The sequence below is a fragment of the Macadamia integrifolia genome, chromosome 12 (genome assembly GCF_013358625.1).
Source record: "Macadamia integrifolia cultivar HAES 741 chromosome 12, SCU_Mint_v3, whole genome shotgun sequence".
In the NCBI taxonomy this organism is placed as follows: domain Eukaryota; kingdom Viridiplantae; phylum Streptophyta; class Magnoliopsida; order Proteales; family Proteaceae; genus Macadamia; species Macadamia integrifolia.
The window spans coordinates 10113389-10134845 of NC_056568.1; the positions used below are offsets into that span (position 1 = coordinate 10113389).

General features: G+C 36.2%; 1 protein-coding gene across 10 annotated transcripts in view; it reads right to left on the reverse strand.

The window, feature by feature from the left end:
- Positions 1 to 18362, reverse strand: part of LOC122058174 (NAC domain-containing protein 30-like) — a 34499-nt gene extending 16137 nt beyond the window's left edge. For 4 of the 10 annotated variants that reach the window (XR_006133699.1, XR_006133700.1, XR_006133702.1 and 1 more), the window contains exons 1-7: positions 17875 to 18362; positions 17468 to 17754; positions 17102 to 17368; positions 2112 to 2360; positions 1823 to 2035; positions 1421 to 1646; positions 780 to 997 (exon numbers count right to left, since the gene is read on the reverse strand). Coding sequence is in view for 5 of the 10 variants with exons in the window: in XM_042620707.1 (XP_042476641.1) it covers positions 1434 to 1646; positions 1823 to 2035; positions 2112 to 2360; positions 17102 to 17368; positions 17468 to 17754; positions 17875 to 18199 (1554 nt within the window). In the remaining 5 variants the exon portion in view is untranslated. The remainder of the gene's footprint in view (positions 1 to 779; positions 998 to 1420; positions 1647 to 1822; positions 2036 to 2111; positions 2361 to 17101; positions 17369 to 17467; positions 17755 to 17874) is intronic. The other 6 variants (XR_006133701.1, XM_042620710.1, XM_042620708.1 and 3 more) reach the window with 3 other exon arrangements.
- Positions 18363 to 21457: the final 3095 nt, after the last annotated feature.

The following is a 21457-nucleotide window of genomic DNA, read 5'->3' on the forward strand; positions in this document are numbered from 1 at the left end:
TAAATAATTTGATGCACCATTGAATTTAATATAAATAATTTGGATGTTGACAGAGTCCATGGGCAGTTTTGAATCACCCATTGTTGATAAAGTATACCAGATATAGCAAGCAGCCAATAAACAACCACAGTAATAGAAGAGATAATGTCCTGCAGTAATATAACGAAATTTGGAAGCCACAACCAGAATTGTGGTGATTTTAGATACCACAGAATAAAGGTGCCAGCTAGACACCAAAACAAAGTTGAGAAAGCCTTTAAAAAGGGGAAATAATGCCATAAAATATTGGACGGATCTCTAATAAGAGCAAGGTGATGTTGTCCAAAAATTTCCAGAAGACCAAAATACCGCCAGTTTCAGGAGATTAACAATCACAGAAAATCCACCACTCATATCAGCTTGAAATCAAGATTGAAGATCCTTAACATGAGGACCAATAATTCCCCAACCTATCACTTGAATCTGAATGTCAGATTGAAAGTAATTTCAGAATTCAATTCTGCCAGATATATTTCGAGCCTGATTAAGGAGATTTAATGCCACAGAGAATCCAAAGCTCAGATCTCCTTGACATTTGGGTCAAAACACTCTATGATGACGGCCAATAATGCCCTAACATATCACTTGTATTTAAGTGCCTGATTACAGTAATTGCAGAATTTTGATTCTGCCAGAAATCATCCAAAAACAGAGTACTGCCAATATGGAGATCCGCAGTAAGCATTTAAAAAAAAAAAAGAGGCTTGAACCAGCCTCAATATAAGAAAGAAGACCCTTACCAGTAGGGCCAATAATGACCTGAAACCTCGGATCAAATTGATAACCAGATGATGATCCATATAGGATTCCGATTCTGCAGAAAAGAAGCCATAAACAGGGTACTACAGGCTTGAAAGCAGCTGCCAATCTTCATACAACTGATGATCCACGCAAGCAGCGACACAGGTGGAGACCATTAAACTAGAGCTCCATAGGATAGGTATGGCAGCATAGGTTGCTGCAACCATGAAGGGAAAACTCAAAGAGAACCTCAAACCAGAAAATAACAGAGCATAGGTACTGATTAAGAGAACTCTGATACTACAAAGCAATACAAGCACTGGTAATCACACCTATAAAAGAGAAAGAGAAGAACAAGAGAAGAGAAAGAAGAAGGAAAAGAGAGAGAGAAAGAGAGATGGAGAAGGAAAGGGGGAAGCAAGAGCCATGATAGGAAGAGAAAATGATCCCCATTGTTGCCTCTCCCCAATGTAGATATATAAACTAGGTAATCTACAAGAAGTAGGAACCCTTTTAAGAGTCAAATTACAATAAGGAAATAACAACTAACTCAACTACTTAACAATGACTGAAACACACTAAAAAACTACTCTCCTGGTAACACTAACAGTCAATAACAATGTGAGCAATTAATACTGACCTTGCCTTCGTTGTTATTTTCTTCGACGCTTCAGGATGTACTGGATGGCCTCCTTCAAACTGGCTCTCCTTTCTTCACTGAAGTTCCAAAGTTCTGGAACTGCATATCTCCCACTTGGGTTGTATTCATTGACCTCCAACAACGCAGTTTTTACAGCCTTGTATACCTCATCACCCCACTCATCCCTCAGATCTTTTAGTTTCTTGTCACTCTCATCTATTATTTCCTGCAGGCTCAGGAGTCAGGTCCCAAAACTAGAATGTGACAACTAAAAATCTAAAAAGCTTCTTTATAATCCATTCACATATGTATGCACACAGGATTTACAAATGTCTAATGGATTAATGGATGACAAAATTACAAAGAGTTGACAGTAACAAGTTTGAGACATTAAATACATACTTGGATTTTTCCAAATATGTTGATTGTTTTGAAAGGATGCCAGTCAGAATTCTTAATGTGTTCTTGCCATGTTGAGCATAACTCGGAAGATTTCACATCCCATTCTCCAGCTGAAAATTTCTTTGAACATACATCTCTAAATGGTTTCTCATTTAGCTCTCCTAGTCGCTTGATCCCAATTACAGCATGATTGTTTGAGAAGTTGTTCATAGCCTACAGGTGTAAACAGTATCAGTTTCATCTTCATTACTTGGCTCGGAGATAGTCAGTTGGGTAAATTTATACTCACTTTAATTAATTCTTTGCGTGCTTCCTGAAGCTCCCGGTTGCTTTGGTGCTCTCTGACCACAAGAGTTCGATTAAGGGTTTCCAAATCTTCCATTTCATCTGCTTTTTCTTCCAGCTGTTTTTTTAGATCATCCATCTTCTTTTGAACTTCACAGTTATTGTAACCTCCCACAAGCCTCAGTTCTGACTTATTTCCATCAACTGCGTTTAACTTTCTCTTTAACTGCGTTCCAGATGTTGTGTTAGTCATCTGCAATTGATTAAATGTCAAGCCAATGATAAGAAAGTCAAAACCAGCAATTTCCACTCTTGCGATGTAATCAACCAAAAGGGTAGAAAGGAAGTAAGGATACATTCAAAAGCTATGTGATGCATGCATACAATAAAAAATTTAGTATGACAACATGATCAGAGAGTAAATTACTGGGGAACCGAAGATACCTACTGCAGCTAAATGAAGATGTTGAGATGGATATGGTCTATAAACAACAAACACAACCAAACAAGGGATCTTGTCCACGATATAAGTATTTATTTCACACTGATATAGTCTATGAAATTTGAAGGGTAACATTATCCAGATGAAGAATTTTGCTCAAGAGATTGTCGTTCAACAACAACTACTTATCCCACTAAATGGGGTTGGCTACATGGATCCTAGCTCCCAAATCAGCTTTATTCGAAGTCATACGTGATAGAAGGCCAAGGCTATGCATATCTTTCCTCACCCTCTCTCCTAGGGTTATCTTTGGTCAAGAGATTGTGGTATAACCTCAAATTAACAATCTGGTTGTTTCCCTTCATTGCAAGAACTCATGCTTTGAAAGATGCAAGAAGCTAAAGGAAACATCAAGCAAAGAAAAGGAATTTGTCTAAAGTCAAAAACTTAGCAACTCTGAATTTCTCAAATGACTCTTAAATCCTTTACAAGTTTTTCTCACGAACAAAATAACTAAAGCTTTCTTTAAATTAAATCAAATTCGTTTCACAAATTAACAGCCAGTTGGTAATTTCAGTAAATCGGACAATCAAGCTCTACTGGAAAGGACCCTGAAAAAAAAAAAGGTCATGATGTGGGTTCAATATTTCTATATCAAATAGCTTACCAAACAACACACCTAATTAACTCAAATTATCTAAAACTATTGTCCATAGAGGAAGAATATAGAATCCACTATGGAGCCTTATAATTACATATGCTCATTTTATATAGGAGCACCAGCAATAAAAATAGCACAAAGACCAGATTTCCAAAAGGGGAGGGAGAGAAGTTAGCTGGCACCCCAAAAAGGGCTCAATAATTGTACAAAAGATTGTTAAGACGTTAGCTGGTGCCCCCAAAGGGCTTTGCTGTTGTATCATAAAAGGTAAACTGGCACCTGTATTAAAAATATTTCAGTACTCAATCATAAGAGGTTAGATCACAACCCCAAAGGGCTCCATAGTTGTATCATAGTAAGTAAGCTGGCACCTGTATAAAAAAAAATCAGTACTCAATAAGAGGTTAGCTCACAACCCCAAAGGGATCTGTAATTGTATCAGAAATCAGTAATACGTTAGCTGGCACCAGTGTAAGAATCAGAACTCAATGGTAAACTTCAGACTAAGAAGGAAAACATATAACACATTTATCCTTAAATAGTTTCTGGAATGAGATTAAAAAATAATAAAATTATCCTAGACTGCATTCTAAATAAGTACAAAAACTCGAATTAGGGAGCTTCAAGCACACGCACACTCACACCGTCACACGCACAAGCACATGTGCGCGCACACACACACACAATGTTCTCCACATAAAACATTAGGGATAAATGAAGTCAACTATTTATACAGAATCAAATAGCTCTAATAATTTTTACAGGGAAGAAGCAGAATATTAGCAAACAAGATCCTTCATCCTTGGCCCTACACTTATAGGCTTGCCAGTTAGAGTTTGTGTACTAAGGGTAGTTTGGGAACTAGATAAGTTACTTGTTATCTTATATTGTAATTGCTCTTTTTTTCCTTTTTCCCTCCCTAGGGAAATCAGTGAAGCAATATATGTGTGAGAGGTATCATTCTCTCACACACAACATTCTACCATCATTTCTCCCTTTCCTCTCTCCTCTTCTCCTTCATCTTCTTCTTCTCCTTCAACTCTCTTCTCTCCTCTTGTTTACTTCTTCTCTTTCAATATTTTATTCTAACTTGGTATCAAAGCTTATGGTGTTGGATTGAGAGTCATGCTACAAGTTTCCTGCTTCCTCTCTCTCTTTGGAACCCTAGGTTACAAAGGGGTTCCAAAGAAGGAACCACTATGTGAAAGGGTAGAAGAAATCATGAAATAGGAAAGAAGATTATGGTGACACCAAGGGAAGCTTTTCTTTGAAGAAATAGGCACAAGCAAACCAAGCCTTAGGCAGCTTCACCGCAAGCTTGGTGGTATTTTTTCTCTCTCATCCAGCCAGCTTTGGAGCTGGAACCAAGCTTCCTTTGATTGCCCTAGGGCCCTCTACAATCCCCTCCCCCTATGATCTTGCATGCTGATTCTAAAAGTTGTCTCCACAACTTCATTTTCTGCTAGAATATAGTTACCACCAGCCCTTTTTTGTGTTTTTTTGCTCTGGAAATGTGTGTGAGCCTATGGTTGCGTTGGATCCGTAAGGTATATTGTTTGAGCATCATGTGTTGCCTTGAGATGATGTTATACATTGAAGAATATGGTTTTGTTGGATCCCTTTGAGTTATATGTCTCTCTTTACTTGGTAGATTTGTTTCTGAGTGGTGGGAAGGAATATTTGGGTAGATTGTATACTCCCCAGTTGTTTTTGGGTATCATCTCCACTTTCTACGTGTGTTACTACATTACATCAGGGCCGGAGGATGAGGCCAATGGCCACCCCAAGGGAATGATAGAGACGGATTCAGATGTGACCACTATGGGAAATTTGGGCACACTAGAGAGAGATGTTGGATACTTCATAGTTGTCCCCCCCGGTATACATGGCAATAGGAGAGGGGGAGGTAGAGCATGCATTATGATGACTGAGGGTGAACCTATGGGATAACAATCTGGACTACAGCCAAACACCAGTTCTCTTACTCAGGATCATATTAAAGCATTTCGCAAGGTTCTGTCATATTTGGATAACTTCTCTTCTACACATACACTGCCAAATCCTTCATCCTCCACCGTAAGGGCCTCCACATCTACTTCTTCCACTACTTCTTCTTAGGGTCATTGACTCTAGAACCACTAACCATATGACCAGTATATCTCAATGTTTTAACTCCCACTATTTGTTTTGGTAAGGAAATAGTTAGGGTTGCTGGTGGCATAGTTGTCAAGGCGTAGCCAAGGCACCGCCTTGGTGTCCAGGCAGTTTGCCTGGGTCCTAGGAGACTGTCGCCTTATTGCACTGTATGCGGCCTTATGTTTTGGCACTTAGTTATGCGGCTTATGCCAAATATCATTTAAGTAAATGTTTTTCATTTACTTAAGATATTATTCATAAATAAACATATACCTCATATTTGAATCCAATAAAAATAGTTCAAAAATAAATTTCCACAAGGATAAAAAGTCAACCCCCCCATCCAAGAACAAAAACAGGATTTTTGGTTGTAGGGAGATTTTCAACTTTCAAATGCTAGGGTTTTTCTCAATTCTAAAAATTTTATAAATTTTTTCATGGTAAAACATTGCTAAAAATAAAAAATGCGATAAAATAATCTTTTGCTTTGATGTCCATAAAATTATTTTCATTTAGGCACTTTTTGACTAAAACATAACTTTGTCATAACAACTCAAATTTAAGTAATCGTCGACTTTTTTAAAGATACTGAGGTGATTCAACATGTTGATGATTCAAAGGAAATCCCATATGAAGAATTTAATGGTCATACCGTCCATACTGGACGGAGCCACCGTATAAGATTTGCCCCATACTATCTTAACTCCAATGAATGGAAAACTTAATTTGCGATGTGTTATGTTGGTTCATGTATTTTCTTTCCTTTGCCTCATCTGAGGATGGTGTGGTGCCTTTAGCTTCTTTCTAATTTGGCTTGTATCCTGCCTTTTGGCTATCTTCCTGCTCCTTTTCTTTAATATATTCTTCTTTCATAAAAAAAAAATAAAATACAAAAAATCTCATGTAAAAATAAAGTCATTTGACCAATTAAACTTATTATAGAACAAGAGCATTTCTCTAAATATCAATAAGTCGTGTTGATTTTTGATGACTTGATGTGAGCGCGACTATACTAATTTTTTATGACTTGATGTTGCTTAATTTTGATTTTTTATATCATAAGGTATATATTTGTAACATACTAAATAACTTTAGAAAATAGGGGAAATAAAAAATAACACATGGGCGATTAGATCACCATGGCAATGCCATGACGAAATCACGAAATCGCCAAATCGATTAGCCACCCTTCCACTGCCTTAGGTCGCCATGACGCTATGAAAACTATCGCTGATGGTTCTCTTTCTTCCAGTTCTAACAAGGGGAGTGTCCATGTTACTTCTTCTATTTCCCTTGACTCAGTTCTTCATGTTCTTGTGCTTAACACTAACCTCCTGTATGCAAGGATTAAAGTATCGGTATCGGTCGCCGTATCGGAGAGCCAAAATTAAGATACGTATCGGAGGGTATCATATCGTATCGGAGATACACTAAGATACACACATAAATAGATAGGGAATACTTTTTAAAACACCTTTGCATAAAAAAATTGGTTAAAAAAAGCTATTGATAACATGTATTATGCATAAACATTAAATTGAGGGTATCGCACTAAGAATTCAAGGTTTGTAGTTGTCCCATAAATGTAAAATCCTTGTTCCCAACCTTGATTTCCACTTTAGTTAAAGAAAAATATGGTTGTAAGCAACTTTTGAACAAAAACCCCTCAAAAAATCGTGTTTTTTTGAAAAATTACCCATCTTGGCCATTATATAACCGTAGCGCACTGTATCGATACATACCGCTACTCACTGATCGATACATACCGATATGTACCGATCAATACATACCGATATGTACCAATCAATACATACCGATATAGTTGTCAAGGAATCGCCTAGGCGATGACTAGGCATCCAGGCGGTTTGCTTGGGGCCTAGGTGACAGCCGCCTTGTTGCACTGTATGTCGCCTTGTGTTTTGGCAGTTTTTAATATTTGTTATTTCATTTACTTAAGATATTATTCATAAATAAGCAAATACCCCCTATTTGAATCCAATAAAAATAGTTTAAAAATCAAATTCCAAAAGGATAAAAAGTCAACCCCCCAGTCCAAAAACTGGATTTTGGTTATAGAGACGATTTTCAACATTTAAATGCTAGGGTTTTTCTCAATTATGAAAATTTTATAAATTCTATCATGTTAAAACATTGTTAAAAACCAAAAGTCCGGTAAAATAATAATTTTGTTTTGATATTCATAAAATTATTTTCATTCAGGCGATTTTGACAGTATTCGCGCACTTAAAAATAAGTTTGACTGAAGCATAACTTTGTCATTGTAACTTAGATTTAAGTAATCTTAGACTTGTTAGAAAGCTGGTTTTATGTTATAACTAATACAAAAAGTCTCATGTAAAAATAAAATCATTTGACCAGTCAAACTTATTATAGAATAAGAACATTTCTCTAAATGTTGATTTTTTATAACTTAATATGACTTAATGTTAATTTTTTATGATTTGATGTGGCTAAATGTTTATTTTTAATGACTTGATATGGCTTAATCTTGATTTTTTATGATACAAGGTATATATAACTTACTAAATAATGTTAGAAAATAGGAAAAATAAAAATAACACTTGTTCGCCTTAAGGCGGGCGCCTTCTCGCCTAAGTGCTTAGACAACCCTACACCGCCTAGGTTCGCCTTGGCACCGTGCCAACTATGCATACCGATACGTACCGATTGATATGTACTGGTACCGTTACGTACTGTTACTCACCAATACATACCGATACTCACCGATATATACCAAAACGTACATTTCACCTCGATTTTATATTTTTCATAGAGTATTGGTACGTATCGTATCGTATCGATGCATATCGGTATGTATCGTAGGATATATATCGATATGAAAGGATTTTAAAAATTCCATGTATCGTATCGGTCGGCTAAATTTAGGATACGTATCGGAGGGTATCGTATCGGTATTAGAGATACTTTAAACTCTCCCTATAGGTGAACCACCTAACCAATTCCTTGAATTGTTGTGTTTACTTTTTTTTCATCTCATTGTGTTTTTCAGGATTTTGTGACAGAGATGATTATTGGCAGTGGACACGAGGAAAAGAGACTCTACCTTCTTGATATTGGAACATCCCTTCTACCTACTACTCAGTCCTACACGTGTGGGAGTAGTGACAACAGTATTGTTGACTTTGTGATGTTGCAGCATCGACATCTGGGCCACCCTTCTTTTGGTATTATGAGAAAAATTACCACACTTGTTTTCTTCTATTCCTTCTTCCCATGTGTTTTAGTGTGAACCCTGTTTGTTTTCTAAACATTGTCGGCCTCCTTATCCTTACCATAACAATAGATCCATTATTCCCTTTCATATTTTACATACTGATGTCTGGAGACCTTCTCCCATTACTTCTTTATACGATTATCGCTATTTTGTTTCATTTGTTGATGATTATTCCCGATTCACTTTGACTTTTTTTTATGAAACATAAGGTGATGTCTATGGTATCTTTAGAAGTTTCTATCAGCTAGTTCTTACTCAGTTATCTAACCGTATTCAAATTTTTCATTCAGATAAAGGGGTGAATACATGTATGGTGGTCTCCAGAAGTTTTTTTTACTGACAATGGCATTATTCATCAAAATCCTTGTGTTGCCAAACCCCAACAAAGTAGGGTGGCTGAGAGGAAAAATCGTCACTTGTTGGAAGTTTCTAGGAGTCTCCACTTTGTGATGCCTATCCCTATGACTTTTGGTCTGAGGCTCTTCTTCTGCGGCATTCCGCATGCCACTAAACTCCTCTATTCCAAATCCCCTTTGGAAACATTGTTCCCTCCATAGTTGTCAAGGCGTCGCCAAGGCGACGACTAGGCGTCCAGGCGGTTTGCCTGGGGCCTAGGCGACAGCCGCCTTGTTGCACTGCATGTCACCTTGTGTTTCGGCACTTATTTATGCCAAATATCATTCAAGTAAATGTATTTACTTAAGATATTATTCATAAATAAGAAAATACCCCATGTTTGAATCCAATAAAAATAGTTTAAAAATCAAATTCCAAAAGGATAAAAAGTCAACCCCCCAGTCCAAGAACAAAAACTGGATTTTGGTTATAGGGACGATTTTTAACTTTTAAATGCTAGGGTTTTTCTCAATTATGAAAATTTTATAAATTTTATCATGTTAAAATATTGTTAAAAACCAAAAGTCCAGTAAAAAAATATTTTGTTTTGATATTCATAAAATTATTTTCATTCAGNAAAATAAAATACAAAAAATCTCATGTAAAAATAAAGTCATTTGACCAATTAAACTTATTATAGAACAAGAGCATTTCTCTAAATATCAATAAGTCGTGTTGATTTTTGATGACTTGATGTGAGCGCGACTATACTAATTTTTTATGACTTGATGTTGCTTAATTTTGATTTTTTATATCATAAGGTATATATTTGTAACATACTAAATAACTTTAGAAAATAGGGGAAATAAAAAATAACACATGGGCGATTAGATCACCATGGCAATGCCATGACGAAATCACGAAATCGCCAAATCGATTAGCCACCCTTCCACTGCCTTAGGTCGCCATGACGCTATGAAAACTATCGCTGATGGTTCTCTTTCTTCCAGTTCTAACAAGGGGAGTGTCCATGTTACTTCTTCTATTTCCCTTGACTCAGTTCTTCATGTTCTTGTGCTTAACACTAACCTCCTGTATGCAAGGATTAAAGTATCGGTATCGGTCGCCGTATCGGAGAGCCAAAATTAAGATACGTATCGGAGGGTATCATATCGTATCGGAGATACACTAAGATACACACATAAATAGATAGGGAATACTTTTTAAAACACCTTTGCATAAAAAAATTGGTTAAAAAAAGCTATTGATAACATGTATTATGCATAAACATTAAATTGAGGGTATCGCACTAAGAATTCAAGGTTTGTAGTTGTCCCATAAATGTAAAATCCTTGTTCCCAACCTTGATTTCCACTTTAGTTAAAGAAAAATATGGTTGTAAGCAACTTTTGAACAAAAACCCCTCAAAAAATCGTGTTTTTTTGAAAAATTACCCATCTTGGCCATTATATAACCGTAGCGCACTGTATCGATACATACCGCTACTCACTGATCGATACATACCGATATGTACCGATCAATACATACCGATATGTACCAATCAATACATACCGATATAGTTGTCAAGGAATCGCCTAGGCGATGACTAGGCATCCAGGCGGTTTGCTTGGGGCCTAGGTGACAGCCGCCTTGTTGCACTGTATGTCGCCTTGTGTTTTGGCAGTTTTTAATATTTGTTATTTCATTTACTTAAGATATTATTCATAAATAAGCAAATACCCCCTATTTGAATCCAATAAAAATAGTTTAAAAATCAAATTCCAAAAGGATAAAAAGTCAACCCCCCAGTCCAAAAACTGGATTTTGGTTATAGAGACGATTTTCAACATTTAAATGCTAGGGTTTTTCTCAATTATGAAAATTTTATAAATTCTATCATGTTAAAACATTGTTAAAAACCAAAAGTCCGGTAAAATAATAATTTTGTTTTGATATTCATAAAATTATTTTCATTCAGGCGATTTTGACAGTATTCGCGCACTTAAAAATAAGTTTGACTGAAGCATAACTTTGTCATTGTAACTTAGATTTAAGTAATCTTAGACTTGTTAGAAAGCTGGTTTTATGTTATAACTAATACAAAAAGTCTCATGTAAAAATAAAATCATTTGACCAGTCAAACTTATTATAGAATAAGAGCATTTCTCTAAATGTTGATTTTTTATAACTTAATATGACTTAATGTTAATTTTTTATGATTTGATGTGGCTAAATGTTTATTTTTAATGACTTGATATGGCTTAATCTTGATTTTTTATGATACAAGGTATATATAACTTACTAAATAATGTTAGAAAATAGGAAAAATAAAAATAACACTTGTTCGCCTTGTTCCCCTTAAGGCGGGCGCCTTCTCGCCTAAGCGCTTAGACAACCCTACACCGTCTTGGTTCGCCTTGGCACCGTGCCAACTATGCATACCGATACGTACCGATTGATACGTACTGGTACCGTTACGTACTGTTACTCACCAATACGTACCGATACTCACCGATATATACCAAAACGTACATTTCACCTTGATTTTATATTTTTCATAGAGTATTAGTACGTATCGTATCGTATCGATGCATATCGGTATGTATCGCGATATGTATCGTAGGATATATATATATATATATATATCGATATGAAAGGATTTTAAAAATTTCATGTATCGTATCGGTCGGCTAAATTTAGGATACGTATCGGAGGGTATCGTATCGGTATCAGAGATACTTTAAACTCTCCCTATAGGTGAACCACCTAACCAATTCCTTGAATTGTTGTGTTTACTTTTTTTTCATCTCATTGTGTTTTTCAGGATTTTGTGACAGAGATGATTATTGGCAGTGGACACGAGGAAAAGAGACTACCTTCTTGATATTGGAACATCCCTTCTACCTACTACTCAGTCCTACACGTGTGGGAGTAGTGACAACAGTATTGTTGACTTTGTGATGTTGCAGCATCGACATCTGGGCCACCCTTCTTTTGGTATTATGAGAAAAAATTACCACACTTGTTTTCTTCTATTCCTTCTTCCCATGTGTTTTAGTGTGAACCCTGTTTGTTTTCTAAACATTGTCGGCCTCCTTATCCTTACCATAACAATAGATCCATTGTTCCCTTTCATATTTTACATACTGATGTCTGGAGACCTTCTCCCATTACTTCTTTATACGATTATCGCTATTTTGTTTCATTTGTTGATGATTATTCCTGATTCACTTGGACCTTTTTTTATGAAACATAAGGTGATGTCTATGGTATCTTTAGAAGTTTCTATCAGCTAGTTCTCACTCAGTTATCTACCCGTATTCAAATTTTTCATTCAGATAAAGGGGTGAATACATGTATGGTGGTCTCCAGAAGTTTTTTTTACTGACAATGGCATTATTCATCAAAATCCTTGTGTTGCCAAACCCCAACAAAGTAGGGTGGCTGAGAGGAAAAATCATCACTTGTTGGAAGTTTCTAGGAGTCTCCACTTTGAGATGCCTATCCCTATGACTTTCGGTCTGAGGCTCTTCTTCTGCGGCATTCCGCATGCCACTAAACTCCTCTGTTCCAAATCCCCTTTGGAAACATTGTCCCCTCAGACCTGTGTTTTCTCTCCCCCCCCCCCAAGGTGTTTAGGTGTGTCAGTTATGTCTATATTTCCAAGTCTAATCAAACTAAACTTGATCCCAAGGCCCTCAAATGCATCTTCCTTAGGTATTCCACTATTCCCCCTCTACTGAAGGTTATAAATGCTATCACCCATCTTCCCGCCAACGACTTCCATCCAAATATGTCACCTTTTTTTAGTTTGTTCCCTTTTTTGCTCATTCTTAGCATCCTCTTCAGGGGGAGAATAGTAGGGGAGAAGTGGCTACTGATGTCATTCCTTTTCTCACAACCTTACCCATTTCTCCTTTCCAGTTTAATGTTGGAAAACATAAAGAGGTGGATATTGTTCATATTTGCGATAATTCAGGTGCTGATGCTGATGCTGGTTCTGGTAAGGATAAGGAGTTACTTGTGTACAAAAGAAGTGAAAAGAAGATCTACCAAGAGTCCTCTTTTGATCCACCTTCCTCAGTCAGGTAAAACTCTTCCTTCATTTTCTAAGTTGGATCTTCCCATTGCTATTCGAAAGGGAAAGAGAGTATGTACTAATCTTATATCCCAGTATGTTTCCCATGATGCCCTATCTCCCACAGGTGTTGCTTTTTTACTGCTGCCCTTTCCTCCATTTCCATTCCCAAGAACATCTCTGAGGCCATGTCTGACCCCAAGTGGAAGCAAGCCATGTTTGAGGAAATAATAGCACTTGGAAACTGGTTGATCTTCCCAAGGGGAGAGTTCCAGTTGGATGCAGATGGGTTTATACAGTCAAATACTGATCAGATATTGTAGTTGAAAGATACAAGGCCAGTTTTGCAGCCAAAGGATATAGTCAGGTTTATGGGATTGATTATCAGTATACATTTGCTCATCTGGCTGAACACAACTCTATGAGAGTTCTCTTATCATTGGCAGCTAATAAAGACTGGCCACTATATCAGTCAGATGTGAAAAATGTTTTCCTCCATAGTGATTTAGAAGAGGAGGTGTATATGCAGATTCCTCCAAGATTCAAGATTCCCTCAACATAAGGGAAAGTGTGCCTTCTTAAGAAAGCTTTATATGGCCTCAAAAAGTCTCTAAAGGCTTGGTTTGAGAGGTTTAGACAGGCCATTCTGAATAATGGGTATTCTCAAAGTCATGCAGCCCACACTTTGTTTACCTGGCAAGGTAAGGGTACAATCACAACCCTTATTGTTTATGTGGATGATATTATTGTGACTGGAAATGATAAGGTTCCCATAATGAAATTGAAGACGTACTTGGCCCAACAATTTGAGATTAAAGATTTGGGTCCTGAATGTTTCTTGAGGATTGAAGTGTCAAGGTCTAGGAAAGGAATAAACTTATGTCAAAGGAAGATTGTTCTTGATTTGTTAAAAGAAAGAGGGATGTAGGTTGCAAGCTAGCAAACTCTCCTATTGATCAGAATCATAAGTTGGGAGAAAATTGTGGACCTTCTCTTGTAGTCTTGTTGATGCAGGGAAATACCAAAGACTTGTGGGGAGTTAATTTATCTCTCTTTAACTCGCCTAGATATAACTTATGAAATTATAGTGGTGAATCAATTTATACATACCCCCCAAGAGTGAACAATTGGATGTTGTATATCGCATCCTCAGGTACTTAGAGTCCACCCCAAGGTAATGACTATTGTATGCCGGGTATAATCATTTGAAGATAGAAGGCTACACTGATGCTAATTGGGTTGGTTCAATTTCTGACAGAAAATATAAATCGAGCTATTGTACAATTGTGGGTAGTCACCTGGTCACATGGAGGAGCAAAAAACAACCTGTCGTGGCTCGATCTAGTGCAGAGGTAGAGTTTAGAGCTATAGCTCATGGAGTTTGTGAACTCCTCTGGTTGAGAAGGCTGGTCCAACAGTTAGGATTTGATATTGAGGCACCCATGAGCCTCTAGTGTGACAACAAGGCTGCTACAAGTAAAGCCCATAACCCTATGAAACACGACAGAACAAAGCACATAAAGGTGGACCGACACTACATCAAAGAGAAGATTGACTCTGGTTACATATGCACACCTTTTTGTGAGGACCGGTGATCAATTGGCAGGATGGGATGCCTTCACAAAATGGCTCATCCATCATCAATTAAGTTCTTTGTTGTCCAAACTGGGAATGTATGACATTTATTCTCCAGCTTGAGAGGGAGTGTTAGAGTTTGTGTACTAAGGGTAGTTTAGGAACTAGTTATCTTATACTGTAATTGTTCTTTTCCCCCTTACCTCCCTAAGGAGGTGTATGTAATTCCTCATATTATATTAGTGAAGCAATATATGAATGAGGGGTATCATTTTCTCACACACAACATTCTACCATCATTTCTCCTTTCCTCTCTCCTATTCTTCTTCATCTTCTTCTCCTTCAACCTTTTACTCTCTTCTCTCCTCTGGTTTACTTGTTCTCGTTCAATCTTTATCTTTAACTAGCCACCCAAAATTAAGTTCAGAATTGCTTCTTTCACTCCAGATATTAAACAGAAGCTGCAATTAAGTTCAGTATAGGGCAACCCCAGTACATTGGATGTTCAGCAAAAACAACGATATATAACACACTGGAGGTTATCATTATTTACGGCCAGTGATATCATTCTGGTTCAGAGTCCACAAGGCAACAGTTTGCATGTTACTCGTCACCAAGCATTTCAGAGCTTTTCCCTTCTCTTTTTTCAATTTGTGGGGGTTTCAAAAAACTTTTCAGAATGCAATTCAGAGAACAGTAAGATTAGTTACAATTCACCAACCTTGGGTAATGGATATTGCCATAGCCCTTTCGGACTTGGTTAAGCATCCATGAAAGTTGGTTTATTCTAGACGCATTTCGGTTGACCCCACAATGGAAGGGCTGTGTGTGGGAGACACTTCCCTGTATTTGGGAGGTGTATATGACTTTTATGGCATGTGAAATAGTTCATAGGACATTCAATATAAAAATTTACCATTAACTTGAACAGAAACATCAACATTCTTAAAAGAGATAAGTTAGCCAAAGAAATGCAACTAAATTAAGTAAGAAGCAAATTCACAGAACGTCTTGGAAGTGACGAATTGATAACTTCTAATGTAGGACTTGAGACAGTCCCCAAAGCCTGATTTGATGAAAGAATTTTGTTAATTTTTTTTTCCTTGTAATTAAGCCTGCACTACAGAAACTTAATTGTGTACGACTCTCTTTGCATTGAAGACTACCACATCTACCAGCACAGAGATCCAATTATTCCTGACCACTTGATTTCAGCCATTAGCAGGTGCAAGTTGAAAGCTCTAAGGCAGGGGGAAAACTGAAAGAACATAGATGGAGTTAGTGAGAAAAGACAATTAACATTAACAATGTAACAAAAGATACATCCATAAAAAATATGGAATACCAGAACAGGATTCATGTAGCCAACCCAGGTAGTTGGGTAAGGCTTTGTTGAATTTATTTTCCACCATTGGCAAGTAGCAAATTATTCCAATTTGGCTATTTACATAATGGTGTTATTGTTTACTCAGATGGTTTGCTGTACAATAAGCATAACCAGAAAAACAAAGTACTCTCGCAATGACATTGGAATATGTCTTAATTTATGAAAAGAATCTCTGAGGAATCAGTGGATAGGTGGCCACTACCACCTGCTCGTCACCTAAAAGCTTGATTAAAATTAATCGAAATCCTCAGACATAGCATTGAACATCAACACTAAACATAAGCTGAATTTTAACTTCATATCGGTGTGGCAGCTGGAATTTGAAACAAACATGAGGTGTTGGACTGAGGGGATTTTTTTACATTTCTGATTATATTTTCTACTACATTCCAACATGTTGATCAAGGCTCAAAACTTGGAAACAGCCTCTCTTGCAAAGCAAGGGGTAAGGGCTGCGTACATTTGTCCCTCCCAGACCCTGTAGTAGCAGGAGCCTTGTGCACTAGGTTGGCTTTTTTTTTTTTTTTACCACACAAAATTTTCATTAAGTATTTTAAAATATCAAAATATCTTTATATGCAGGCATGTGCACTTAAATTTTTTGAGTTGTGGCACATCATATGCGTATGGGTAGTCATAGACTACTATCATAGGTTGTGCTGAAATTCTCTCTCTGCTGTGCTGGTTTCAGTCCTGATGTCCACAAATATCAGGCACAGGCAAGCTATGTTTTGAAGTGTCCAGGCAACATAGGAAAAAACCAATCATTTTAAAGGAAAACTACTAAAGTCGATGATATAACCATGACAGTAAATGTTGCAAGTATACAAAATTGAGGCTTCATAAATCAATATCAACCTGATCCAACTGAACAAAGAGTTAACTTTATGCCGATTGACCAAGGAAAAGATATCACAAATAGAAGTGAGGATGACATGCATAATCTACCAAAAAAACCCTTTAAAACTTTCATATATGTTAATCCCACTTCATAAGCATGGAAACGAATAAACTTCATTGTATAGTTCCCTTTTTTTGTTTTAGCATGGTAATTGCAATATGCATGCAATAATGCAAGTGTTTTTTTTTAAGCAAGAAATTTATTGGTCTAGAGTCTGGATACCTGATGGGGTACATAGTTACAAACGTTGGTAGTGATGGGTTGGCTAATTTCGTGTTCAGGTGTGATTCGTTTCAAAATCTCTTCCTCTAGCTTAATATTAGCTGCATCTCCATTTAAAGAAGAATTTTGGGTGGCTAAGTTATCATCCGGCAGATTATTATCAAGGTCATTGTTCCAATCCTCTTCTGAAAATGGTGCCCCATAATGCTCGCCTTGCCGGGGACCAAGCCCGTTCTTCTTGTAAACCTTACACAGAACATAGGATTCCTGTAATCGAATAAATAAATGAACAGGAATTAGGAATTTTTTTTTCTTCCTTTGAAGGAGCATTGAGAGTTGAAATTTGCAGAGAGAGAGAAATGTAACCTGATGAGGGAAAAGCTGGGAATCCGGAAGCTGGCTATCGTCCATGGTATACTCATGCATGACCCAGTCGGTGCGATCAGCAGACGGAGCACGGCCCTTGTAGAAGACCAAAGTCTTCTTCGTGCCCACGATCCTGTTATTATTGCAGCAGATGTTCCGAACCTTACCGGTGACTTTCCAGTGGCCGTGAAGGGTGGCACGGTTGGATCGAGGGCCGTTAGGGTACTTCTTGTCCCTCGTACTGTAGAAGTACCATTGCCTATCCCTGCTCTTCAACCCCGATTGACCTAAAATTTCATCATTTTTTACCCATCCAATCCAATCATTAGCCAGAGCAATGGAAGCGCAAAGAGAGAGAAAGCGAGGGAAATTGATAATGATAATGGTAGTTAATAGTTAACACTTACCAGGCAAATCCTCAGGATCCCACTTGTAGATGTCGGTTTCGACAATAATGTCGAGGTTGAGGCAATGGCGGCGGAAGATTTTGCGCTTAAGATAGTAAAGGAGGAGTTCCTCGTCGGTTGGGTGGAATCTGAAACCAGGTGGACATGACGACCAAAACGATGACGATTTCCTTTCCCCATTGACACCACCACCACTGCAACAACAATGGCATGGGTAAGGAGGAGGAGAAGAACCTTGTCCCTGCGGATTCATAATGGTTCCTTCCTTCGAAGAAGAGAAATGGTGGTGGTGGTGGTGGTCTGTCGTCTTCGGCGGGCTCAGCATTCTCAGTATCGCAAGATCGGTAACAGAGCTGCTTAGCTTGTAAACAGAAATCGATTCCTCCTGCTTTGATTTGGATTTGGAACATCTTTATGACTTTGTTTCCTTCCTTTCTTGACCACACACACAACAAAAGAGGAAACACTTCCTACCTACAAGATCCCACTTCCCCAACTACAGAATTCGAAACAAAAAGTCCCCAAACACAAATGGATATAAAATCCACAAAAGATTCCTTTTGGAGGGTGATGATGATATCACTGAACTTTTCTGGTCCCACCTTCTCTTTTCTTTGAAGTCCAAAAGTGAATGAAAGGGGTAGGTCCTACTTCTCTCAGTCCTTTTAAAGGATCCAGTCACCGGTGAGCTGTCAATCCTATCCCAACTGTGAAACCCTATCCAGCCCGTAATCATATTTATTTAAATTTAATGGGCTGATTGGGCTGGGCTTCTTGGAGGAAGGGAATTTTGGGTCATTGGGCTACAAGTGGAGGCCCGCCCAAGCCTTAGACTCAAGCTCTTTGCGCTTAACTAGTCACCTTACAGCTCTGTCTGGTTGTTAAATTCTCCGAATTATTCACGAATAATTCGATCGAAAAGAATTTTATCGAATTTTACGAATAATTTGGTCCGAATTCTAATCAAATAAATTTTTTTGAAAAATTCTTGAATTTTATAGATTTTTTAAAAATTCACGAATAATTTGACCGAACCGAATTTTATTCAAATTATAACTGAATTTTATCCCATGTAAAAAAAAAAAACTTTTATCTTGAATAAGTCAATAAGCCTTTAGAAAATAATGCGATTATTATGCAATTATTATCCTAATGTTACTTGTCTTCTTTTTTTAACATAAAACCGACAAAGTTTATTTTTCATGAGATAATCTCTCACACTTCTACCAAAAAAATAAAAAACCTCTCCCCTCATTTTGGTTTAACTAAGTCTTACAATCGTTACTCTTTCTAGTCTTTAAAGTGAATATGCATGGTGGGTGACTTGGGTCTAACTAAATTTGTGCTTAGTCACCCCTCTCAGTCTCTCTTTCTCTGATTCAATTATTTGAGTAATAGGAAAATAGTTTAGAGAAAAAAAAAAAAGCTAAATATAATATTTTTATATTTAATTTTTTTATTTTTTATTTTCATATCATTTGTATATTATGTACATATGATAACTGGTAAATAATATGAAACAAGTATTGCAAATATTAAAAGTAACATCCGAATATTTTGTCCGCTTTTTATTTTTGTAAACGAATAATTCCCGAATCAGAATCCGAACTCGAATTTTATTATCTCCGCTTTTTTGATTGAATTGTTGAATTAATGAAACGAATTAATCCGAATAATTCCTGAATCCAAATTTAATAACTATAGTTGTAAGTAAAAAAGAAAACAAAGGAAAATGAAATCAATTTTTGAAAGGAAAAAAAAAAAAGAAAAGAAAGTCTTGTAAACATGATTGGGTAACTTTTTAAAATCTTTTATCATACTTGATAAGGGAAAAGGTTCAAGCACCTAAGAGAGGCTATTTTAGTACCTATCAATCTATTTATTTCTTCTTTACATGAAATGATCTTTCTATCCCTCTATGTATAAAACCATTCTCTCACACTTCATTGGTGTGCTTGTCTATGGCATATGGTAAGGCTCCGTTTGGTATCGTTTCTGTTATAGAAACGAAGTTTCATGTCAAAAACGAAAATGTCAATTTCTGTGTCAAAATGTCGTTTTTAAAGGAAAAAATGGTGTTTCAAAATTTCAGATTTTTATCGGGAATGATAGTTCCTTTTTTTTATAAAATGGAACAAAACTGGGAAGACAGAACTCCAATCTCGTTTTCTCAGTTTTTTTTTTTTTTCCACTTTTTGTTTCAAAAAAATAGAAACAGACCATAAGCGCACGCACCATACACTTTATTCCGTTTTTTTGTTATAATAGAACGAAAAAACTTCAAAAATGTTTTTTTAGAACGACACCAAACGGAACCTAATTATACCCTTCAAATGTAACTTTTGTTTTACTTTTTGGATCAAAGAAATTTGCTGGCGACGTAAAGTAAAATATTAATAACCATATAAAGAATGTTTTGTGTTAATTACACAATCATGTGAGATAATAATTACAAAAGCTCCCAATTTAGTATCAATTTGATTTACTTCCCATTTATTTTCCTTGCAACCAAACAAAACCCACATGAAGTTCATTCCACCGGGATTGAAATCTACCAACATGCATTAACACGTTAGATAAGGACTTTGATAATTGTACTTAAGATAGTGTTTAATTGACACTCCCAATTTATACATCATACTATCATACTATCATACTATTATATAAAAACATGTATTCATGTTTCGTGGCTAATCTTTTCTTAGACCACTTTATCCATTTTACTTATTTTAATACATTATCTTTTTCATTATCTCTTTTGTCAAGCCTTTTTATTTTTGCAATATTATTGGTACCCTTTAATATTTTTTAATATTTAAATATTCTCTAAAAAATTAATTTCTTTATTCCTCTCAGATTCCTTTCCTTATCTATCCCTCCCTCACTTTTCTAATTTCCTTTCTAACCTTTGCCTCCTCTCTCTCACGTTGCTCTCTTTAAAATTCTATAATTTAGGATTTTTTTTTTACCAAAGAAATAAAATATATATTTCTCTCTAAAAAATTCTATATTCCTTTCTCTCTCACACGCTATCTTTCTTTTACCAAACAAAAAACAGATCTGTCTTTCCTAAAAAGAAAACCCTATATTTAAAGAGTATTTTTTTTTATCAAAAGAACCCTCCTCTCTCTCTCACGTTGCTCTCTTTAAAACCCTATAATTTAGGGATTTTTTTTATTGTTTCAATGTGTGTTCTTTCAAGATTTGTTTATATTTTTTATAATTAAATATTAATTTTAATAAATTCTCATGTCTTCTATTCACTTTCAAACTCTCACGAATTTTAGTTCCCTTATCTCTCTCTCTCTCTCGAAATTCTTTTCCTTCTTTGTGAAATATCTTTTATATAATAATATCATTCTATATTTACATTAAAAATCTTAAAACTATTATAATTAAATATTAGTTTCCTTATCTATTTCTACTCAAAAAAAAAAGTTTCCTTATCTCTATCACGTTCCTCTCCCTTTGTGAAATGTTTTTATTTAACAATATCATTCTATAGTTATATTAAAATTTATATCTTTCTATATTCTCTCTTTCCCCAATTGCTTTCTTATTTATTTATCAAAAAAAAAAAAAA